The 25129-nt window shown below is 46.0% G+C and overlaps 1 protein-coding gene across 1 annotated transcript; it reads left to right on the top strand.

The window, feature by feature from the left end:
- The first annotated feature begins 7588 nt into the window (after window positions 1–7588).
- On the top strand, window positions 7589–23839 carry LRP3 (LDL receptor related protein 3). The gene is made up of 7 exons (XM_083370876.1): window positions 7589–7819; window positions 13628–13675; window positions 14362–14500; window positions 16489–16697; window positions 18442–19528; window positions 20151–20283; window positions 21389–23839. Exons 1-7 carry the CDS (start codon window positions 7753–7755, stop codon window positions 22178–22180), a joined length of 2475 nt encoding a protein of 824 aa, XP_083227002.1. The 5' UTR covers window positions 7589–7752; the 3' UTR covers window positions 22181–23839.
- The last annotated feature ends 1290 nt before the right edge of the window (window positions 23840–25129 follow it).

Raw genomic sequence — 25129 nt, 5'->3', positions numbered from 1 at the left:
AGACAAATTAAGCGGCCTCCTTCCTGTGCAGTTGGAAGCAGAGACAGAAAACGACAAACGCAGCCTGTTTAAAGGAGGCCGGGATGGCTTCGTATTGCCTTGCCAGGAATTTGAAGCAAGCCGTTAAGACAAATACGCCATCCCTCCATCCATCAGTCGCCAGGATGGTGTCAAGTTAGAGAAGCAGTGAGAAATTTGTACATGAATTCACCAGCCCTCTTTTTCCTTTTTCCTTTTTTTAAGCGTAGCTCTTGGGAGGCTGGAGATGAACTGAAGAGCAAAACCGAATGTTAACCAGCTTGCTTTATAAGGCCAGGAGCTGGCTTTATAAAGGTTTGCAGCACATTTTGCCTCCAAAGAACTTCGCTGTGGATGCGTGCATTTTTTGTGGCTTGGCTGCGGGGACATGGTCTGGATCCAGCCCGTTTGGTTAGTATGTAATTCAATGTACTAGTATAGTATCTTTCTGAAAACAGAGACATAACTGCAGTACAGATAGTCCTCCATTTACAACAGTTCATTTAGCGACCAATCTAAATTTCAACGGCAGTGGAAAAAAATATGACTTGTGATCGTTTTTCACACTTATGACCGGTGCAGCATCCCCGTGATCGCAGGATCAAAATTCAGACGCTTGGCAATTGATTCCTATTTATGAGGGTTGCACCGTCCCACAGTTATGGGATCCCCTTTTGCAACCTAACACCTACAGTGATTCATTTAACAGCTGTGGCAGGAAAAGTCACAAAATGAGGCATAACCCACTTAGCAAATATCTCGGCCGCAGAAATTTTGGGCTCAATTGTGGCGCTAAGTCGGGGACCACCCTGTATAGACTGCTGTGGCTTCAGTCTTCCTAAAGATGGGTGATGGCAAACCTTTGGCTTCACCATACCAGGTTTTTGGGGTGAGCAGAATCAGGGATTGTAGTACATCGGCAAGGATGTCAACTAGACAGTCTTGTGCAGGGCACAAAACCAAGGCCAGGATGTTTTCTGCAGCGTAATTGGAGCCCTGCCACAGGTGGGGGAGGAGGAGGGGAATAAGGTGAGATGTGATGACTATGAAAGAGAAGGAAACATCTCCCTTATTGGGAGGCATGAAAAAGTGAACTTCCTTGATACTAAGGAGCTGGGTGGACTTCTCAACGTGGCCTCTAGAGACCCTAAATGTTGTAATGGTATGTGAGAATGACCTTGGGAGAGGGCTAGAACAGAGGTCCCCAACCTTTTGGGCACCAAGAACCGTAGAGAGAGGTTTTTCCACAGACCAGAGGGGTGCGCGGTTTCGTGTGCTGCCTGCATCCCACGGATGGGTCTTTGCTTGTTTGTGCGCACCGGTTGCTGGCATGCTGCGGCCCGGTACTGGTCCACAGACTGGGGGTTGGGGACCCCTGGGTTAGAAGACCCACAGCCCAGGCAACAGTCTGATAAATGAAATCTGAGTCCCAAGGAGGGGTGGGGATGGAGAAAGCCTCACAGAAGGATGCTTTACAGTCCAATTTTCGGGACAGTAAAAGTGAAGTAGGACTTGCAACATTACAATATAAAGCTAGTATTCCTTGTCATGTTTCTCCTCTGCGCTACTTCAAAGGGCCAACATCAACCTTGCGAGTCTGAAAGCATTTCCCCCACTCCCTTTCAGAGAGCCTTCCCCAACTTTTGCATAGCACGAGGTCAAGAGTCTTCGGCTCATCGGCAATTCAAACATTTCATTCTATGCTTTTATTTTTTGTTTCAAGGTCAGAGGTTTTAAAATGTCTGGTTTTTCATGTGATTCTTGATTGCCTTGCTTTTGTGCTGTTGCTTTCTATTCCCCAAGTAAATAGGACTTCTTCCACATCAGTACTGAGGGTAGAGTTATAAGGGCGAGATGTATAGCAATAGCAGATTTCTTATTAACATACCCTCAGCTGAGTAATTATCTTAAAGGAGCTGGAAATGTAACTGAACCCTTAAGTGTTTATCTACTGGTGTCATATGCACCCCAATTGCTGAGCATCAGTATATTGATGAACTTCTTAACAATCTGTCGGTTGTTGTTGTTATTTTCCAAGAAGCTGACACTGCTTTGCATGGCGTTTGTGCTAATTAATGAAAGCTGTTTGAAACTTCAGGGAATTCTCTCCCACCTAGCAGTTGCCTTAAAGCAATTACTAATCTAAATCAGGCTTAGCACTATAAAAATGATTGGGTTAGTGCTGGAGTCATGCCTAATAACCTTGGGGGGGGGGAAGTGACAGGACTCACTCACTCCATTCGCTCAGTGTTGGGGGGGAATGTCATCACTGCCTGCTTAAGCCAACTCAAAGCACAAATGACCAGGCTCAAATTATCTTTATTTTGAACCAGTTAAGTGAACATCTAACACTCTGCAGAAGGCTGTGATGCTGGGAAAGGTGGAAGGATGAGAGGTCCCTGGAGATTCTTGGTCATCCGGATCACAGTTGTCTCAAATATGCTAGTCCAGTTGCCTTTTGAAAAAGCACCTTTGAGATAGGGGAGAGATGGATGACCACCAGCAAGACGGATAAACTCAGTTACTGTGGAGATGGCGCATCATTAGAAGTTAGGGACAGAGCATCATTGAGGAAATCCATCTAGGTGGTTGCTAAGAGTTGGCAATGACTCGATGGCGGATATAATCAATCGAGAGCTGTTCAAGAGGCCTCCCATTTCCGCTTAACTCCTGCAGGATGGTATCTTGGCACTGAAAAGAGATCCCCGCAGCCTTATGATGAATCCTGGCAGAGCAACGGAATGAGCTTATTGTGAACTTTTGAAAAGTATAGGAACCGCTTTGTCATTTGGATAGCTCAATGTGATAAATTGCTAAGCGCAAGATCAAAATTTCACTTTACCAGCACAATGGGGACCTTCTGCCTGCTGTGTGGATTTCACCTGAGCTCCGATGCTTAAAGAACAAATATAGACTTTGTACTGCAAAGATAAATCCTTTCAATGAAGAACAAGGCAGTGAGAGAGACACTTTGCCTCCCTGTTGTTAACAGGAGCACCAAATAATTTCATTTTATCAACAAGGTTATTTTAGTCACACACTTTTGTTTTTAATTATGTGGCTGCTTGGCCATTTATTTGTTTTTTCTGGGGGGGGGGGTTTCTCCCCTACCTAGTCACTTGCCCTAGGTACAGATCACTAAACATTTGAAGAGCATAAAACTGCCACCTGCAGAATTATCCCTTGACATATCACAAGGTTGACAATAACAGCAACATTTGTAGATAGGAGAATGGAAATGTGTTATAGTTTTCTGCTCAGACTAAATCAGGATCTGCTACGTAAATATTATATTTAAATCAACTGCTTCTGAATTGTCAATGTAATGTGTATGTTGACTAGGGAAGACAGTTACTTGAGATGGTACAATTTTTCCAGTATAATAATTAAAGCAAACACCAGTATGCCACAATTTCAGCCACAGCACTGTTTTTGAAATGGAGCGATAGCAAATGAAAGCAAAATGCCTTCTTGCCCTAAAGGCAATTCAGCATTATGGATTCTGAGTTGAACAATCTGGTATGAGAAAGATGATTTTATGGCAAACTTATCAGTCTCTCTTTTCATCTGGGGGAAAAGTATGAAAGCAATTGGTCTTCTTTATGTGGGAAAATTAGATTTATGCCACGGTTGGTTCAGGTGTCATCTGAAATATCAAAAAGGAGAAAAAGTTTGTTGTGGAAAAGCCTTAAAGTAACTCACGAGTCCCATGAAAAGAAATTCAGTAAATGAGACCTAAAGCGGATTGAGCTAGAATAAATAAATAGACTGAAATATGGTTCTAGTTAACAAGGTAAAGAATATTTATCTTACAGGTCCTGTTTTTCTGCTCAGACTTTCCTTGTTGTTTTTACTTGTTTTTCTACCGTTCCTTTTCTACTGAGGATTAAGAAAATGTTCCACTAAAAACGCCCAGTTGTGTTCCTCGCAATGATTTCGAGGATTATAACATTGCCATCAGCTAAACAAGTCAAAGTCTTGTTAAGCATTTCCCCACTGGATTCTAGGAGAGCCTTTGACAAGAGCTTTTCCAAGCAAATGAATGTAACATGCTTGAAGGGAGCAATTCTGCAGAGGTGAGCATCCCGCTTACCTGGCTGAAAGGGAAACTGTATATCCAAGGTTACACGTGGATAACCCTGGGCCATGAAACACACCTCTATTTTACCTGCAAAGGGGCTATGCACAAGCGGAACCCCGTGTGCAAATCACTGCAGATGGGGCATTGCAAGGTTTTGTGGACTAACTAAGAGTGAAAACCGCAGAGCGGTTGAAGTTGTAGGACCACACAATCCTATACAGCCAGTCCTCGAGTAACAACGGTCCATTTAGCGACCGTTCGAAATCACAACGGCTCTGAAGAAAGGGACACATGACCATTTTTCACACTTATGAATGCAGCATCCCCATGGTCACACAATTTAGATTCCGATGCTTGACAATATTTGAGGGATATTTGAGGGAACACCTGCTGCCAGCATCAAGCTCCCTTCGTCCAGTGCGCTCCCACAGGGAGGGTCTTCTCAGGGTGCCGCCGGTTAAAGATTGCCGGCGGGTAACACCCAGGGGGAGGGCCTTCTCAGTGGGCGCGCCTGCCCTTTGGAACCAGCTGCCCGCGGAGCTGAGGACCGCCCCCGACCTCCGTTCATTCCGCCGGGACCTGAAGACTTGGCTCTTCGAGCTCTCTGGCCCAGGCTGAGAATTTTTAATTTTTAATTTTAACTGGGTTTTTTATTTTTCTCAGGGTTTCATTTAATCTTTTTTAATTTGTTTTTAACTTTTGTATTGATTTTCTTTTAAATATCCTGTAAACCGCCCTGAGTCCTTCGGGAAAGGGTGGTATATGAATCTAAATAATAAATAAATAAATAAACTGGCTCACATTTATGATGGTCGCAGTGTCCTGGGGGGGCGGGAGGGGGCGGGTGATGTGATCCTCTTTTGCAACCTTCTGACCAGCAAAGTCAAGGGGGAAGCCAGATTCCTTTATCAACCGGATTACTAATTTAAGAACCGCAGTGATTCACTTAACAAGTGTGACGAGAAAAGTTGTAAAATGGGGCAAAACTGACTTAAGGAATTTTTCCCTTAGCAACAGAAATTCTGGGCTCCATCGTGGTTGTTAAGCAGAGAACTACCTGTAATATTTGTTCTTGAGGGAGAGACATCAACCTCATGCCTCGTTTTACTCAAAGCTCAAGTTTCAATCTCCCTCCCGTTATGGGAACTAAGAGGGTAGATGGGATAGATCTTAAAGGATTCCAGCAAAGCAATTTTGCCAAATCCTTTGCAGCTGACCTTAAATGAACTTCAGCAGAACACAATGTGCAAGAAGATCAGGTTGTGAACCATTTTTGCCTTGTAAATAATTGAGCAGCAGGATACAGATTCATCTGCAACCCATCTATGAAATAGCTGGAATGTTTCACTTGCATTTTTCAAGCAGAAAATTAAGACCTTCTTTGAGAATTTTTTTTGAAAGAACAGATAAAGATAATTACTGAATTAATTAATTAATGAGCATCTATATTTTTATTGGGTATTTGTATCACTCCAGTTACAGAGTATAATTTAAAAGTAGTCAGCAATGATTTTAGAGTCATAAGGGCACAACAACATTGCCAGTTGTCTCTTTGAATGAGGAAACACATAAGATTCCAGCAAAGGACCTGGTGAATTATTGTAGTCAATAACGGTCCTCTTAAAAGTCTGTGCACTGCAGTTTTATTTCTTTTGTAGTCCTGTTGAGGAACTTTGGCTTCCGTAAAACCTAAAGAATGTTCTTCGAATAAAATCTCTTAGAAAATTTGGGTAGGAACTCCATGAGCACCATGGTTGGCAAAAATTTCCTTCATAAATTGGGAATGAAAAGAATTCAATGGATGCTTAGAATTAGATCACAGTTCCTAAGGCAGGGGTGTCAAACTGCTGGCCGGCGCCCACCCCATTGCCAGCAATGGGAAAACACATCACATCACATTGCTATAAGGCCTGGCCAGTTCTTATAGAAGTTACGAAATACAGGTTGTCCTCGACTTACAGCCACAATGGAGACCAAGGTTTCTGTTGCTAAGTGAGACAGTTAAGTGATTTTTTTTTGCCCCATTTTATGTCCATTCTTGCCATAGCTGTTAAGTGAATCGCTGCAGTTGTTAAGTTAGTAACCCAGTTTGTAAACAAATCTGGCTTCCCAAACTTTGGCTTCTCAAAAGGTTGCAAAAGGGGGTCGCATGGCCTCGGGACACTGCAATAGGAGTCAGTTGCCAAGCCTTCTAATTTGAATCCCGTGACTAGGGGGAATTCTGCCACAGACATGTGGAAAACATGTCATTTTTTTTCCAGTGCCATTGTAACATCGGTCACTAGATGAGCTGGATAAGTCCCTGCAAAGGTGTGCCATCCTACCACACTGCTTTAAGCAATGGCACAAGAGTAACGCTGCCTGGCTGAATACTGTGCTCCTTTGCAGGGCTGGCTCACAATAATATTCTGGTAGGGGGCAAAAATAACGCCATTTCCAATGCTTGGATTCAAAAGTTGGTGATCTACTTAAAGGACGCTAGTCCTCATTTCCAAATGTGATCAGGCAACCCCCACCGCCGCCTCCCACCGCCCCACTGTCAGCCCCAAAGGTTTTGCCCTTAAAGAGGCACTGAGGGAGAACTCTGTACGTGGCCTGTGAGATGAACTCACGAGAGATCAATGGATCGTTAAGGTGCTTCCAAGTAAAAGAGGCAGAGATGTAATCATTATGAAGCTTTATTCATCGATAGATTATATAGAAAGAGTTATATGGCATGGAGGCATCCATGCTTGTATGATAGAGAGAGAATGCATGCAAGAGAGAAAGACGAACCAAGAGCAGCCCCTGAGCAGAGGTATTTATGGGGGGGTCTCAGCCCCTCCCTAACCATAAAATACTCTCGCCAATGGGGTTGTAGGGACCGGGGACCCCTGACCCACCAGTGGAAGCCAAGAAGCCTCTTTGCTTCCATCTGATAACCTTTTTGGGGAACTGCCAATGGCTGGCACAAAACATCTAACATGGCCAGAGACTCTCGACAAGTTCACAAATGCATCCCGTGAACCCCAGCCGACAGGAATTCCTGACCCAGCCACGGCGAAAGCGCAACGCGTGCGAACCACCCTTAGCTCGTTCCCAACCGCAGCCCCGCTGGCTGGTGCTTTCCAGCGGGGCGCGGATGGGCGATCCCCAACGTCTGCCCGGCCAGGAGCAGCGGAGGAAGCGGGAAGAAACTCGGTGCATGCTCAGAGACACGCGTGTCCTTCAAGGAAGCCTCCTCCGGGGCACACACACGCCTGCCTGCCTGCCTGCCTTTCGGTGGCAACGCTGCGCCTCTTGCAACAGTTGCCGGGCGAGCCAGCATCCTCCTGCGGCCCGGGGTGCGCGGAGACGCGGCGGCTGGGCCGGGGGAAGCGCGGGGAGGAGCCGGCAAGGAGGAGGAGGAGGCGGAGGCGGAGGCGGAGGCGGCCCGGCGGGCCATTGCCTGCTGTCGACCTGCCCCTCCGAGCCGTCGCGTCACGCGGGGCTGGGTCTCGGAGCGCGGCGGCGGCGGCGGCCTCCCAGCTCTCAGCCGCGGCCAGCGGGCGAAGCCAGGCGCGGGCCATGGAGCCCGGAGGGGATGCTCCTCGCCTGGCCGCGCCGCTGTGATCTTGGCCCGCCCCGGCCGCCGCAGCCCGGCGGCCGAGGCGCAGCGCGGAGAGCGGCCCGCCATGGACGCGGCGTCTGCAGAGCCGCGGCCCCCGGGCGCGCTGGGACCGCTGGCGGCGCTCTGCTTGGGTGAGTCGAGGCCAGCCCAATTCGGCTCCCGGAGCTCTCGGGGTCGGGGCTGGGGAGGTCGTTCGGGGTGCCCGGAGGGCAGGTAGGAGCACCCCAGGCGTGGGGCCGGCGGAGAGCAGCCCCCGGGCTGGGCAGGTGAGGGCACCTGGTTGTGGGACCCGCAGGAGGAGGAAGCCGGCCAAGGAGCCATCCGGATCCCTTGCGCGCACTTGCCCACCCGGGTCCGCTCGGTCTGGGCTTCCCCGAGCTCCTCCTGCGGCCGGAGAGCCGCAAGACGCCCCGCGGGACATCCTCGGGGACTCCTTAAGGTCACACAGTCCCTCCCCCCCAAAAAAAATAATAACAGGAGCCCCGGAGGACCCAGTAAAGTCAAAGTGAAGGTGCGGCTTGGGAAGAAAAGCTTCCAGACGCATTTGTGCAGCTAACTTGGATAGGATTTGCGCCGCTGGCGGGTCCCGAGTGGGAGAGCGGGGTTGTGCGGGACTGCAGCTCCGGCAAGCACGCGTGTTTTCCTCGTGCAAGGGCACTGCGGGATGAAGTGACATCAGCTTGGTTTGCTCCAGCGGAGGCGGCGGGTGTGATTCCAGCTGCCACACCAGGGGTTGTGTTCCGCAGTCGGAGTGTGCGTGCCCTGTGGGGTTTTTTTAAGGTGGGGTGGGTGGGGAGATGTTTTTTTTCTTTTCTTTTTTTTCTTTTCTCACTCTGAAGCGTCTTGGGCTAAGTTGGTAGACCACAGTGAGGAAGGCGAGCCACGATTCCATTTTGCAACAAGTTTGGGCAGTTTCTCTTAGGGACGGCTTGATTTGTTGCTGATGACATCATAGACATTCTATCCCTGCGTCCAGGACATTTTTTTTTTTAAAAAAAAAGAGAGAACTTTTATTAATGTAATCCATTGAAAATGTCCAGATATGAATAATGCATAGAAAAAGCATTCTTTTTTTTTAAAAAAATGAAGAACTACATTTTAGAATAGATTTTTTTGTTAGCTCAAAGGCAGGAAAAGCACTTATAAAGCCATTATGAGATAATAATGCAACTATAAAGTCGGTTACACGCTTACCTGGAAAGCCCATTTAGTTCACTAGGGCTTATTTCTAAACAGATGTAGCAATCTGGACGGTAAGGCAAACATTAAGTTGTGACTGTGGCAGGATAGAAAGGGAATCTAATTGAATGATTTCTTGGGCCAGGAAGTCAAGTAGTCTGCAAAATTTCACAGCAGAAGCCAGAACATAGAAATAACTTTCCGGTCCTTACAATTATGACTCTTTGTGCTGGTAATGACCTATAAAGCCCTAAATGGCTTGGGTCCGGACTATCTAAGGGAACACCTGCAGCCGGCATCATCTTCCCATCGTCCTGTGCGCCTCCACATGGAGGGCCTTCTTAGGGTACCGCCGGTTAATGAATGCCGGCGGGTTATTCCCAGGGGAAGGGCGTTCTCTGTGGGTGTGCCTGCCCTATGGAACCAACTACCCACGGAACTTAGGACTGCCCCCGACCTTCGCTCATTTTGCCGGGACCTGAAAACTTGGCTCTTTGATCTGTTTGGTCTAGACTGTGGAGTTGTTAATTTAACTGGGTTTTAGATTTACTCTTGGGGCTTGAATTTAATTTAATTGTTTTAATTGATTTTAATTTTTTGTATTTCATGGTTTTAACTGCCCTGTAAACCGCCCTGAGTCCTACGGGAATAGGGCGGTATACAAATTCAATAAAATAAATAAATAATAAATAAACCTGTTCTTTGGCATCCTTGGAATCTTTAATGTCTCTGCTAAAATTTAAAAATCCTGTAACCTGTAACCAGGAATGCATTTTGCTATCGAGATATATTTATTATACACAATAGTCTATTTGGTCTGATACTGATTCCAGAAAAGCTGCAATGTTATCTTCACGGGCTTTATGGCAGAGTTGTCTGAACATTTAACGAGGTTAATTCGTACCTGCTCATCTTTAGAGGATATAAGCGATGCACTGCGGATACTAATTATTTCAGCAATATCCATCGTGGATAGCAGTTGAGTAATATCAGGATATGATGTCCTTCAAGATATTTGTTGTTTTATTCTCTGCACAGTTTCCTGTGTGCTCCACTTCCTGTCTTCTCTCCTGCCAATTGCAAGAACACTTCTTTTTCCAGGAGTTTTGATAGAGAGACATTATAGAGAAAAATAGAGATAGTCTGCATAGCGTTAGCAACCTCAGATTTTGATTTATTATTATTTATCAACGATGCACTTAAGAGAAGGCTTTTTTTTTTACTAAATACTTCCTTTAAGATGAAGATGCATTATTTATTTATTTTATTAAACTCATATACCACCCTTCTCCCGTAGGACTCAGGGCAGTTCACAAGGTTTTTTAAAACAATGCAACAAGTTACAGAAATTAAAATAATTACACTAACTTTGAAATATAACCCAATTACAATTAAAAATACAATTAAAACCCCAGTTAATACTCTCAGTCTAGGCCAGAAAGCTCGAAGAGCCAGGTCTTCAGGTCCTGGCGGAATGAGCGAAATCTATAGCGAAATCTATAGATTTACTTCTTGGTAAGTGTGAGTAATGGGACGCGGTGGGTCAGTGGGTTAGGACGCTGAGCAGGTCGGCAGTTTGGCAGGTCGAATCCCGAGTGCTGCGTAGCAGAGCGAGCGCCTGTTACTCGTCCCAGCTTCTGCCAACCTAGCAGTTCGAAAGCACGTAAAAATGCAAGTAGAAAAATAGGGACCACTACGGTGGGAAGATAACAGCGTTCCGTGCGCCTTTGGCATCTAGTCATGTCGGCCACATGACCACGGAGACGTCCTCGGACAAGCGCTGGCTCTTCGGTTTTGAAACGGAGATGAGCACCGGCCCCTGGAGTCGGAAACGACTAGAATGCATGTGCGGGGGAACCTTTACCTTGACCTTTTTTAAAGTGTGAGTAAGAAGAGTTAATTTGACTGACAGACTTCTTTGTAAGTTTCTCCTTTTCTCTGTGGGCGAACAGCTCCCAAATATAGTGTTGATTTTCAGGTCCTTGATGCTGTCTGAGTTTAGTGGTTTTCTTGCAGTCATTTCATTACCAAGCTAGGTAATATTGTAGATGTTGATTATCTTGTGGGCAGACAAATGGAAAGCCTAAAAAACATTTAGAAATGAGCCTTGCCATTTATGCTTAATTTAGGGCAGTGGCCCACAAATATTTTGGTGAATAGTTGTTATCTATCGGCATTTGCTGTTATTAGGCATTTAAAAATATTCATGGCTTTGTGGATTTCCTGAAAGAATTACAGGGATCCCCAGTTGTAGTAGAACAGGCATGTCAAACTTGTGTTGTCACGTGACGTCGCACAACGTATCGGGATGGTTTTGCCATTGCTGGCAATGGGGTGGGTGCAGCACCCCTGTTGTAGAAGGACAGGCTGAGCCTGGAGGGCGGAGTCAAGTGTGTAATCAGCCTAGATCTTTAAGCACTCACTAAGTCCAACCCTCTTGAATTCCACTGAATCTTATCTAGCCCCAATTTAGTGCTGCCCATTACTTGACTAGATTCTTATGTATGTGCGTAGTAATAAATCAGCTTAATTGGAATTTAACATGGTGTCCTGATTCTTCGCCCCTGACACCAGTCCATACTTTGAAAGCCACTAATCTAGGATACGGAACTCATTGATACTGGATGCAGTTTGTTGCCTGGAGCTGGAGGAAATTGAAAGTGAGGTGGGGTGAGAATGTATAAATGTGCAGATTTCTAGTTTTGGTGGATAAACAATGGGTGAAAAAAAAGGGGGGGCTGTAAGCAGCTGCCTCCCCTCCTCCTTTCCCCAGCTCTGTTTTTTTGCTTCCTGCCATCAAAAGGAATGCTATTCTATAAATAGAAATAACAAAAAGCCAGAGTCTTCGGGAATAGTGTGATGTGTTTTTAATGAAAGGTGGCACTGCTCTAGGCTGGATTTTAAAGGCCCTTTCAGGTCACATCAAACATTCTGCAGAGCTCTAAGGGGTCTGCTTGGTTTTTGCTGGGCCTGCTCAGTGGAGCAGACTAGTTGTAGAATCTTCAGGGAGATCTGGTTAAACAGCCTGTCTAGGTCACGGGAGTCCAGAGGGAGGGCACACGAGGTCATGTGCATGTAGAATGGGGTGTTTTAAGAAAGTGTTTTTGCTTGGCCAGTGGAAATAAGGTTCCTGCTGACATCTGGAATCCTCCAGCCTGTGGTCATTGCAAAGGTTTTTTCTCCCAAATCCTGGGGTAGCCCAATTAGAAGCCCCCTCCTCTGGATGTGAGTTAACAATAACAGAACAATAACAGAATAACAGACTTGGAAGGGACCTTGGAGGTCTTCTAGTCCAGCCCCCTGCTCCATCAAGATACCCTACACCAGGGGTAGGCAACCTTGCTCTTTTATCACTCGTGGACTTCAACTCCCAGAATTCCTGAGCCAGCATGTCTCTGCATTTAAGACATCTTCCAATTTCTCTTATCTTCTTTCTCTTGTTGGCTTGGTTGATGGTTCTTTCCTGTCATTATATTCTCTGATGTATCCTGAGCCGCCTAGAGTCATTTGGAGTCAGGACCCATCAAGTCAATAAATGAAGTAAAAGGACAACATTGTGACATGTTGTCATTGTGGCTTGTACTGACAGCTTAGTCTGAGTCTTCTCCTGCCAAGCTGCCGTTTCCATAGGCGGGGACTTTTGACTAAGTTGCATTAAACTGCTTTGCATAACATGCTGAGCTACAAATATCATGTTACACATTGTATTACAATGACCGCTGGGCCACCAATGAGCTAAAGCAGGGGTCTTCAACCTTGGCAACTTTACGACTTGTGGATTTCAACTCCCAGAATTCCTCATCCAGCCAAAATCCTAATTTTTTTTCCCAGAAGACTTCCCACTTCACAAAACTTTGCAGGTATATGCCTCGTTCTTCTTACTCATCACTTTTCTATTCAGACATCATGAAAAGCTAAGCCCAAGCTGGCTTGTAGCAACATTTTCAAAATACATCTAATATAGGTATGTTTTTGATCAACATCTTTTTTCCCCTCAAAGTTTTATTAGAATTTTTTAACATAACATAAGTCATTCAGCAATTTGTAAACAGTATGTTGTCTGGGTAACATTTATAAAACAGTCCTTAACAATTAGTTTCTATAATCTATATTCCATATGTTAATTTCATTTGATTTCCCCTTTCCCCAAAGTGTCTTCCTTTGCAAAACATTAGATTAAAACGATTCTCATTATTTTAATTAACAACAGTTAAGTATATAGTTTCAACAAGTCATCCGTGTTTATTTCAGTTTATTTCTCCCCCCAAATTCTAAATATTCTTACAAGTGGCAATCTTTTCAACATTTAGCTGTATTTACATTGGTGGATTTAATTCTATTTTTTCCATATAAACCCTCTCATGCTTTTACATTTCTTAATCGATAAGTGAGAAAGTAGAAAGAGAAAAGTAAAGAAAAGAGAGGGACAAAAAAGAAGAAAAAAAAGAAAAAGAAGGAAAAAAGGGAATCACAAAAAAGAGACAAGAGCGCTGAGATACAAAAAATAACATATAACTTAAAATATGTATCCCTCCTAATTTAATGTATATTCATTCCCTCAATTTCATTATTCTTTTTGACCATAGCTAAGAATGTATTTAATCTACAGTATTTAAACTTTAAGCATTCCATTCAATAGTTCTAATCATCTAATCCTTTAACTCTCATGCAAAACACATTTTATATGTTTTTGATCAATATCTTACTGTAAATGCCATCACCGTAACGTCTAATTCATGTTTTTTGGATTTTCAAAACAGTGAATCTCTTCCTGACCGGGAAAATTGAGAGTGCGGTCCCTTCCTTGGGTAAGATAACTTTCCTTTTAATTACAATTTAAGTTTCATAGTCTCCTTGCTGACTCATAAACCATTCCCGGATAAGTGTCCTGTTAAGAAAAAAATGGTCCCTTTCAGAATATGTGAAAATAGGGTGATGCTTTTAATATTGCATGAAAGCATGGATCAAAAAATAATGCTGAGATGTTCTCTCTCTGACTTCCTTAACAATTCACTCATCAGATGCTCAATAGCATCTCCTTACTCTGTCTGGGGTCCAGAAACAACATCAGGTCAACAGATTTTAGAACTTCCCCGCCTCTAAAACTAATTTTGGAAATTAGTTTAGAAGAAGATGGGGGGAAAAGTCAATCACTTCTGAGGACCAGCTGATCTTTTTTTTTAATGTACTTAGCTTTGCTTCTGAATTCTGCTTGATGATGAGGAAATCTTTTAACCAGTTTTGCATATCATGTTTATTTCTCTGGCTTGCTTTGGGCAAAATCCTTTCCTTTTGGCCGATTTATTGAGGCTATTGATGCTCTCTCCTGGAAAAAAAACCCTATCCCAGCGCATTTTAGCCAGGCAAGCAAGGAGTTTAGTAAAGCAGAAGGAACAGGACTTGAACAAGGCAAGATCAACCTGGCGATATTTTACTCCGAAAGGGCAAACGCTCTGGAGGTTTAACTTTCTGTTTCTGACGATACCTTTAATAGCCGCTTGTAGTGGAAAACCAGAGCAGCACACAGAACGGCGAGGGGTCATCTATAGCCCTTCCTGGCCACTCAATTATCTTCCGGCCATGAATTGCAGCTGGTACATCCAAGGAGACCGTGGCGATGTCATAACTATTAGGTAGGTGGTGTGGTTTTATTTTTATTTTTTAAAAATGTATTTCCTTGTCGAATTTCAGGTGTAGTTGAGGTTTGCCTCTCACGGAGCTTTCTTCTACAGTGCTTTTCCTGGAGTTAAAATGTGGTTTTAGCTTCAGATGGGCTACATGATCCAAGTCAGGCTGAGTGAGAGGCAGGAACCGTGCTCACACATCGCACTAAGCTATGGTCTGCTTTAAGCATGGTTTGATTGACCCGGTTGCGGGTTACAGGTAGTCCTTGACTTAATGATCGCAACTGAGCCCAGCATTTCAGTTGCTAAGGGAGACGGTGGTTAAGTGAATTTTGCCCCATTTTACGACCTTTGCTGCCACAGGTGTGAAGTGGCTCTCTGCGGTTCTTAGGTTAGTAACACAGTTGTGAAGTGAATCTGGCTTCCCCACTGACTGCTTGTCAGAAGGGACCCAGGGACGCTGCAGCCGTCCTATGTACATGCCAGTTGCCAAGCCTCCGAATTTTGATCATGTGATCACGGGGATGCAGCAATGATCGTCAGCGTGAAAAATGGTCATAGGTCACTTTTTGCAGTGCCATTGTAACTTTCAACGGCCACTAAACGAATGGTTGTAAGTCAAGGACTACCTGTCCTGTATGGTACAAGAAGTCCTTTGCTGCTGTACCATACCCTATGCTGCAGGGTTGAGGACATTCACACAATATCCTCAGCCCTAAGCATAACTTGTGTTCATGCAACTGGCTGTACTTAAAGAAGTCAACAAAATTCTGAGTTAAGATGGGGCTGATTTCACGCAGCATCCTGAGCCACAAAGTACACAGCCTTTTGTAGCCCGTTTTAGTGTGTTGAGACAACCCAGCTAGTAAATAGCTTGTCCTAAGATGGCCAAAACAGTAACCTAGGATTAGATATTTTGTGTCAGGAGGTATAAAAATAAGAATGCACTTGATTAAACAAACTTATTTGTTGATAGAACTACAGACATTGTTACATAGTTGTAACAGCTCAATTCAACAGACCCCAATTTAGGTCTAGTTTCAAAGACATCCCACCAAAATAATAAACAAGTATCCAAAATAATCTGGAAGTTGATTATGTCAGCCATTTACACCACTGAGTAATAGCAATAGCAATAGCATGTAGACTTATATACCGCTTCACAGCGCGCTCTAAGCGGCTTACAGAGTCAGCATATTGCCCCCAACAATCTGGGTCCTCATTTTACTGACCTCGGAAGATGGAAGGCTGAGTCAACCTTGAGTTGGTCAGGATCGAACTGCAGGAAGTTGGCAGTCAGCAGAAATAGCCTGCAGTGCCGCATTCTAACCACTGCGCCACCATGGCAAATGATACACATCACTCATAGCAGTTTGTGCCATTTGGCTTTTGGGGCCATTGACAAAATTGATCTGAGTGATGTCATGTGATGTAATGCACATTGAAGAGTAATGGAGGCCCTTTCCCTCCACCTGGTTTAATGAATTAATATTTCACTCTGCCTTCATTTCCACAAACAAAACGAACCCTTGTTGGTAGCTCCTAAGCTACAGCTTATAAAAATGCCTTTGCCGATTAGTCGTTGTTGCTTTCTTCGTTACAAGCTGTCACACTCCCTCTGCCTGAATCAGGTAAAAATAACAAGAATTAAATTCTTTAGCTATTAACGAAATTAAAATACAGATAGTCCTCGACTTAACGACGGTTCGCTTAAGCCCCGTTCAAAGTTACAGTGAAGCTGGAAAAAGTGCCTCGTGACGGGTCCCTCACACTTATGACAGGATGCAGGCAGGGTCCTCCCTCCGCCCCCCCCACTTGCCCCCAAACCCAACAAAATATACACATTTCTGAAGTTTTTGGGAAGGTCAGGAGGCCCAGTCCTATCCCTTCCAAAGGTCACCAATCTCTGATGGAATGCAAGATGTGAACCAGGCTGCTTTTCCTTCATTTGTATGTCTTCTTCTTTTTTTTTCTCTCCATCTTTTTTGTCTTGGTAGTTTTAAGAACTTTGATGTGGAGGAGTCTCCCAAATGTTCCATAGACTGGTTGATGATGGGTCCTTCTTCCAAAGGGGAGGAATACAAAGTCTGTGGATCTTTTATCCCTCCTTCGTTCATCTCTGCCAGGGACCACATCTGGATTTTTTTCCACTCAGATCCATCAAGTTCAGGGCAGGCTCAGGGATTCCGCCTTTCTTACATCCGAGGTAAAATCTCCTCTGTTGATTTGTTCCATTTCTGGCTATCATGTCTACGTGAGAGATTAATTCCATTTCACCCGGGCAGGCTTTCCGATTAAGAGAGGACAATGAACCGGAACAAGCTAACGTGCCTTAGAGCAGACATGTCAAACACAAGGCCCGGGGGCCGGATCCGGCCCGCGAAGTGGTTTCTTGTGGCCCGCGAAGCCATCCTGGAAACAGTGAGGGAACAGCCCCCACTGCCTTGGCCCTGGCCCAGAGACCCTCCTTCTGCCAGAGACCCTCAGATCTGTCCCACTCCTGCCCAGGCCCCCATAGGCACCCTTGATGCGAACGATGTAGAGCTGGCCACGCCCACCCAGTAGGCCATACACACTCTGGCCACGCCCACCCAGTAGGCCATGCCCACCCGGCCCCCTGAGGGCAACCACAATGCTGATGCGGCCCTCAATGAAATTGAGTTTGACACCCCTGCCTTAGAGTAAACCAGAAATAAACTCACATCTCTTGGATCCACGTCCAACACAATTCTCACTGTGACCCAGTTCGCACTGCGATGTGCGGGTGTCTTGATTTTGGCTCAGCATGTTGCATGAATATAAACGGCCCCGAAGGTTTGCAGACCAGGTTTATGGCTTCCTCCATTATATGAACTCAACCCATCATTTTGGCTCAACAAATATCGACCGGCCATGGCTTAATGTGATGTGTGAACCCAGCCCTAATCCTGGCTTCTTTCCTGCCTTTTGTCAAGTCCTGTAAAACAAAGCTATAAAGTGATTTATGAGTAGAATGTCCTGCAGGTTAAGAGATAGAACTGAGCTGTGGGGAGAATGTTTTGCATGGAGCAAGCTGGAAGCCGAAGGTTGTGCTTGCCAAGATAGGATCTCAGTCTTGTGTTATGTTGCTGTGTTTGTGAGACTGACCCTCGTTTGTCTCTTCACAAGGATGCTGCTAGTGGAGAGACCAGCAAACAATATTGGGCTATAGTTTAGTTGTGGAAGTTTTAAACAAATGAAAGAAGGCAACAGCAAACTTGTTTTGTTGGCAAGAAGCCTGCTTAGATGTGTCTGTCAAGCACTTAGTTGAGGTGAAACTTTACTTTTAATATCAGGACAGCAACAAGAGGTCACTTACACTCCATATACACTCTATAGCTTTAATCCCACTATAGGCATGAAAGTCAGCTGGGTGACTTTGGGCCAGTCACCAGGAGACTGGGAATTCTAGTCATGTCTTAAGCATGAAAACCAGCTGGGTGACTTTGGGCCAGTCACCAGGAGACTGGGAGTTCTAGTCCCGCCTTAGGCATGAAAGCCATCTGGTTGAATTTGTGCCAATCACCAGGAGACTGGGAGTTCTAGTCCCACCTTAGGCGTGAAAGCCATCTGGTTGAGTTTGGGCCAATCACCAGGAGACTGGGAGTTCTAGTCCCGCCTTAGGCGTGAAAGCCATCTGGTTGAGTTTGGGCCAATCACCAGGAGACTGTGAGTTCTAGTCCCACCTTAGGCATGAAAGCCATCTGGTTGAGTTTGGGCCAATCACCAGGAGACTGGGAGTTCTAGTCCCGCCTTAGGTGTGAAAGCCCACAGGGTGGTTCTTGTGGAGAAAATAGGAAGAAGGACTATTAAGTACGTTCTTTTCCTTGAGTTACTTACAAAGTAAAAAAAGGCAGGATAAGAATCTAATACGCAGATAAATAACTAACGCTAGCAGTAGAAGTTTCCAACTCTTCTCCCTTGCTTCGCAGGAAAGATTGGCCAAGCCAGCTGCCAATCAGATGAATTCCACTGTCTCAATGGCAAATGCATCCCCACCACTTGGAAATGCAATTCCATGGACGAATGTGGTGATAATTCTGACGAGAAAAACTGCAGCCTCCCCCCATCGGAGCCCCAGTCCAACATCTGCCCTTCGGGGACGTTCCAGTGCAACTTCGCCCATTCCACCAAGTGCTTGCTGAACGAGCTGAGATGTAACACCGTGAAGGACTGCAGCGATGGCTCCGACGAAGAGAATTGCCCCGATCTCTCCTGCGGCAAGAAGCTGAGCAATTTCTATGGGTCATTTGCGTCGCCAGATTTGTTCCGCCTGGACCGGAGTCGGGCCGACCTCTGTTGCACGTGGCAGGTGGACACCCAAGATAACCGCCACGTTCTTCTGCAGCTCAGCTTGCAGCTGGGCTACAAGGATTACGTGAAGGTGTACGATGGCTTAGAGGAGAAAGCGGACAAGCTGATAGAGACGCTGTCGTATCGGAATAATAGGCACTCGGTCAGCCTGGAGTCCTCCAAGGGGCAGATGACCATCTTGTACTATGCCTGGTCGAAAAGCACCGGCCACGGGTTCAACGCAACGTATCAGGTCAAAGGGTATTGCCTTCCATGGGAGCACCCATGTGGGGACGACGAGGAGTGTTACTCCGATAAGCAGCACTGTGACGGGTGGTGGCATTGCGCCAACGGCAAGGACGAGGAGAACTGCCCAGCTTGTCAGAAGAACGAGTACCCCTGCGAGGGGAACAGTGGGTTGTGCTACTCCTTGCTTGACCGATGCAACAACCAGAAGAACTGCCCCAACGGGTCAGATGAGAAGAACTGTTTTGTCTGCCAGCCGGGGAACTTCCACTGCGGCACCAACCTCTGCATTTTTGAGACCTGGCGTTGTGACGGACAGGAGGATTGCCAGGATGGCAGCGATGAGCACAACTGCTTGGTGATCGTGCCCCGGAAGGTCATCACGGCTGCGCTGATCGGGAGCCTCGTCTGTGGGCTGTTGTTGGTGATCGCCTTGGGTTGCGCCTTCAAGCTCTACTCGCTGAGGAGCAGGGAATACCGGTGAGATGATGCTGTTAGGGCTGCTTTTACAGGGGAGAGGAGGAGGAGGAGGAGGAGGGGGAGGAGGAGGAGGCCAAATCTTGAAAAATGAGATACAGGCAGTCCTCAATTTGTTTAGTGACCATTGGAAGTTACAGTGCAACTGGAAAAAGGGACTTACGACCATTTTTCACACTTACGACCGTTGCAGCATCCCCATGGTCATGTGATCAAAATTGGCAACCGGCATGTATTTGTGAGGTTTGCAGTATCTTGGGCGGGTCACGTGATCACCATTTGTAACCTTCCCAGCCGGCTTCTGACAAGCAAAGTCAGCGGGGGAAGCCAGGTTCCCTTTATGACCATGTGACCCACTTAACAACGGCAGTGATTCATTTAACAACCCTGGAAAAAAATAGGGGACAAAATGGAGCTGTGAATCACTTAAGAATTTTCCTTGCTTAGCAATGGAAATTTGGGGCTCAATTTTGCTGGTGGGTTAGGGTTAGGGTTGCTCACTAAGCGATTAGTTGTAAGTCAAGGACTGCCTTGACTTACAGGAAGTGACCACCCTGTCCGCGCTGATGTTACCCGGTCAGTTTCTCTCCTCTTTCCCTCATTCCTCTTTGGATCCTGATTCCAGGGCCTTTGAAACCCAGATGACTCGCCTGGAGGCAGAGTTTGTAAGGCGTGAAGCTCCTCCTTCTTACGGGCAACTGATTGCACAAGGCCTCATTCCTCCCGTGGAAGACTTCCCTGTTTATAATGCATCACAGGTAAGGGATAATAATAATAATAATAATAATAATAATAATAATAATAATAATAATAATAATAATAATAATAATAATAATAATAAAGTTGGAAGGGACCTTGGAGGTCATCTAGTCCAACCCCCTGCTCAGGCAGGAAACCCTATACCATTTCAGACAAATGTCTGTTCAGTCTCTTCTTACAAACTTCCAGCGTTGGAGCATTCACCGCTTCTGGAGGCAGGTTGTTCCCCTGATTAATTGTTCTAACTGTCAGGAAGTTTCTCCGTAGTTGTAGGTTGCTTCTCTCCTTGATTAGTTTCCATCTGTTGCTTCTTGTCCTGCCTTCAGGTGCTTTGGAGAAGAGCTTGACTCCCTCTTCTTTGGGGCAGCCCCTGAGAGATTGGAAGGCTGCTATCCTGTCCGCCCTCGTCCTTCTCTTCATTAAACTAGACATACCCAATTCCAGCAACCGTTCCTTTTATGTTTTAGCCTCCAGTCCTCTAATCATCATTCCCTCTGGAGCCGTCTCCCCAGTCCTTGCAATGCAAGTCAAGAGTGAAATGGATATGACCTCCCTTTTCTAACAAGAGAGTCATTGTTAGAAGTCTAAAAGATGCTTCTAACTTGTCCCAATGGTGCTTTTTCAGGAGGCAACTGGACTTTTTTGATTTTCCATTCTCATCCAAGAAGCTTCTTCAGCTCCGACTGGATGGTGGGGAATGGAAACATTTATACTCCGTTCCCCACCATCCAGTCAGAGCTGAGAAGCTTCTTGGATGAGAAGTGAAATGTCTTCAAAGAAAAACAAGAAAGTCCAGTTGCTGCCTAAAAAAATGCCTTTGGGACAACGATGACCTGGGTGATGGAGATGCTTCTTACTTGAAACGTTTTTCCACTGTGATTCTCCTCCGAGCTACATTCTAAGTTTGGCTTGCTTGGTTTAGGACTCAGGGGTAGGCAACCTTGGCTCTTTTATGACTCGTGGACTTCCCAGAATTCTATGCTGGCTCAGGAATTCTGGGAGTTGAAGTCCACAAGTCATAAAGGGGACCGTCATTCCCCACCTCTGCCTTAAAGTTTTGATGAAACTCACCAGGGGAACTATGCGGGTTATTTATCTTTTCAGGCTTCCATGCTGCAGAACATCCGAACGGCCATGAGGCGGCAAATGAGGCGCCATTCCTCAAGGCGCAGCTCTTCTCGCCAGCGTTTGGGCAGACTCTGGAACAGATTCTTTCACAGGCCTCGGGCGAGAGGAGGACAGGTTCCGCTTTTGCATCCTGCCCGTACCTCCCAGACGGTTCTGGGGGATGGGATCCTCAACTGTACAGACGGGACGCCTGCCGAGAGTCTCCCAGCTTCTCCCGAAGGGGCTTGCGGCCCATCTGGAGGGGTTTCCGAACCTGGAAACAGCCCCTTGGCCTTGGAGGCAGAAGCAGCAGAAGGCCCGTCTGCTGGGGAGAGCGTGCCAAGTCCAAGGCCGGACGCTGAGGGTGAGCACAGCTGCAAGGCCGAAGAAGCCCCCGAGGGCAGACTCGCACAAGCCAGCAAGGCAGATTCAGGAAGAACATTTAGGGACCCTTTGCTGGAAAGAGTGACAGAAATTCACCAACGGGGCAGGCTGGCATGTGGCAGGACAGCTGGAGAGGGGAGACCACCTCAGCGGGATCAGCCGCTGATGGAAGAGCCGCACCACTCAATGCCCTTAAAAAACTGGGAGTCTGGGTACCCTGAAGGCCAAGGAGCCGTCCCTTTTTGGGAGGAACGCCAGCCCAGTGGTGACCCGCGCTCATGTCACGAAGAACCTTTCGGCATTCACCCGACTTGTTGCCATTCCATGCAAGTGCCAATAGCCCCCTCCCCTCTCCCTGCCCCTGAAATCAGTCCCAGTGATGACGAGTCTTTACTGGTGTGCTAAAGGGTCATGTTGGACAGGCAGACCTTGCGTGCACCACGACCAGGCAAATAGCGCAGGCCCCATAATCCACATCCGAGCTGCAGTGACACCATGATGCACATCACCTCGCTAACTCCACCATGCGCGTGCCGCGGTAGGATACCCCCCCTCACCAACACCCCCCCTCTCCTTTGTCTCTTTCTTTACAGCATGTCTATCTTAGCAAAGAATAGCTTATAGACAGCCCAGGAGAAAGAGGGTTCATAGTCTCTCTGCTCCTCGTTCAGTGACATGATGCGCTGAGGTGGGTAGAGGATAGATACAACGGTTGTCTGCCTCTAAAAAGTAAGGAGGTAGGCTAGATCTGTTACCAAAGCAACGAGAGAAGCAGCATGGCTTGAGTCCAAAAGAAGCAGGAAGTATGCAGAACCGTCTCAGACACTTTCCTAATTCTCCTGGGTATAAGAAGGTGGCGGCGGTGGTGGGGACGTCCGGCAGAATCAGACTTGCAAGGTTCCATTACTATAGCCAGTCTCAATAAAAAAATAGTTTTAGCGTTCCCGTGGAGTTGATTCCTTGTCTGGACTACCTGATGGGTTTGACGCTGCCTGGGTGGCTTCATGTGATGTGAAAAAAGCTGTTCGGACCATTGCTTTGGTTTTGATGGGAGTACTCTGGGTGGACCAGTTGTGATTTATTCAACAGGCCGTGCTTAAGCCAGGGCCGAAGGTCAGCTTTTAAGTATTATAGAGCTGGAAGCTTGACAACCCCACCCTTGCCCCTCTTGGATCATTTTACTGTGTATTTGTGGCTGAAGAGCGGATATGTTTACTGAGGTTGCCCTTTTGCCCCTTGGTTGCTTTGAATGCAAAGCTGGGTGTGATACCCTCGAATAAGTAAGCATATCCGTAAGTAAAGAGAAGCCACACAAGGCCCACGTTGACCTGTTTCTTGCTGCCCCTGGTCCATCTAGTTCAACAGTCTGTCGTCACATTGACCAGCCAATTGACCAGGGAAGTCCACTAATCTAGCAGATGGCCTTCAGAGGTAGCTCCACTGCTATCAAGGTTAATAGCTATTGATCCTCAATGCTTCCATGAATTGGTCCAACCCTTTTTTGAAGCCACCCAAGCATCATCTCTTCTGACAGTTGCTGCACTTCTTCCACTATTTTCATTATCGTTGACTTCCCAATCTGCACATCTTCTCCAGGGAAAGAAATTGCTCAGAGTGATTCTTCCTTCTGCAGGTTCACAGAAGTAAACCCAACCCAACACAGTCCCTCTGCCTTGTGAGTGTAAGTTGTGGGTGCAAATTGAAACCACTGCTACGGATTAACACCCTTCTCTAGCCTCTTTTGTTTGTACCTGTCTGTAAAATGGGTCCACCTCTGCTCCTCTAAGAGGTGAGCTTTTCTACGATCTGTTCAGAAGCTGTAGGAGACATGACTGGCTGACAGGGCTAAGGCAGGGCTTGTGCTGTTATTACTGGGACTGCTTAAGGGAAAATCCCAATTATTGCCAGTTTATAATATTGGTCTACACTGGGTAAAATGTGTGATGGGAAACCAAGCCCTTGGGGCTGCACTTCTTTTATTTCTTACAAAAATAAAATAAAAATAAAGCTTCACCCACTCATCGGTTTGTTCCTTTCGTGACAACAAGTCAAGAAATTGCCAGGACTGTCAATGGTTCTGTCTGCTACCTAAACAGAAGGTTGTTTTATTAGCTGCTAGGCCACTAGAATAACAAGCCAACTTTTTGAGATAGCAGGTCGGATCATAAATCACATCTAGTAGCAATTGCAGTGTTGGGTATGATGCTTCAATTTTTTAATTTCATCATTTTAATCTTGTATCTTGTATCCCTTTCTCTGATTTTGTGAGAAGAGGCCAATTTAAAATGTTGAGAAGGTTTAAAGCATTTCTGGTTTTGCCTTGTGAGTTCTGTGAACTGTCTTAGGAGGTTTTTCTGGTGTTCATCAGAGAAAAACTCAGCAAATGCAAGGATGCTGGTCTTTAAAGAATGGTCAAACTCTTGGTTATATAAATTGGGTTATGTTTATCCTGCAAATTTGTGCTGTCTCTCTCTCTCTCTCTCTCTCTTTTTCATGCACTAATGGACAGTTGTAAACTCTCAACTTTTGCCTTCCTCCCCAAGGTACAAATTTGGAGGTTTTATAGCCTGTGTACTATGTGTAAAATCCTTGGATGCCAACCCCACCCCCCCAGGGATCTTCAAAAGTAATTCTGAATTAAAAGATGGAGCAAATAACTATAGAAAAGCAGTGGTGGGATCCAGCCAGTTCGCACCACTTCGGCAGAACCGGTAGCTAATTTTTGGTTGCCCTGGCCCAGAACGGACATCCGGAAGTGGCATCCTCACAGAGAACAGGTTGTTCACCTATTTGAATCCCACCACGGGAGAAAAGGTTTAGTAATGTTTTTCAGGTACTGGATATATTGTACAATTTTGCATGGCGATATGGGCATATCGTGCAGTGATGATGGTAATTTAAAGATTGCCAGAAGCTGGCAAAAGGACCAACTGTGTAATCCTTCTCTTCTTTAGACTAGGCATACCCAGTTCTTGCAATCATTCATTGTATGATTTAGCCTTCAGCCCCCCCCCCCATCATCATTGTTGCTCTTCTCTGTGCTCTTTCTAAAGCCTCAACTTCTTTTTTTTATCGTGGTGATACAACTGGACACAGTTTTCCAAGTGTGGCCTGGTATGAAGTACTGCAGTGGTTTTCAACCTGTGGTCCATAGACCCTGGGGGTGGGGTGGGGGGCGGTGTCATCACAGCCCCCCCCCGGAAGGCTTGAAGAAATGTTACAGTTTAAATCTTGAGTTACATCTTGGTGGTCCGTGGCCACAAAAGGTATTTAAAGGGGGTCCATGGTGAAAAAAACATTGAGAACCACTGAAGTACTGTATAAAGCAGGAATAACCAGCCATGGTGTTGCCTT

Source organism: Vipera ursinii (genome assembly GCF_947247035.1).
Source record: "Vipera ursinii genome assembly, chromosome: 10".
Classification (NCBI taxonomy): domain Eukaryota; kingdom Metazoa; phylum Chordata; class Lepidosauria; order Squamata; family Viperidae; genus Vipera; species Vipera ursinii.
This window is presented reverse-complemented; position numbering and strand designations above follow the sequence as displayed.

Excerpts from the sequence above, each read along its gene's own strand:
- LRP3 (XM_083370876.1), top strand. The coding sequence starts at position 7,753 with ATGGACGCGGCGTCTGCAGAGCCGCGGCCCCCGGGCGCGCTGGGACCG. Across the intron at positions 7,820-13,627 it reads GCTGGCGGCGCTCTGCTTGG|TGAATCTCTTCCTGACCGGG; the intron begins GTGAGTCGAGGC and ends TTTTCAAAACAG. Across the intron at positions 19,529-20,150 it reads CTGAGGAGCAGGGAATACCG|GGCCTTTGAAACCCAGATGA; the intron begins GTGAGATGATGC and ends TCCTGATTCCAG.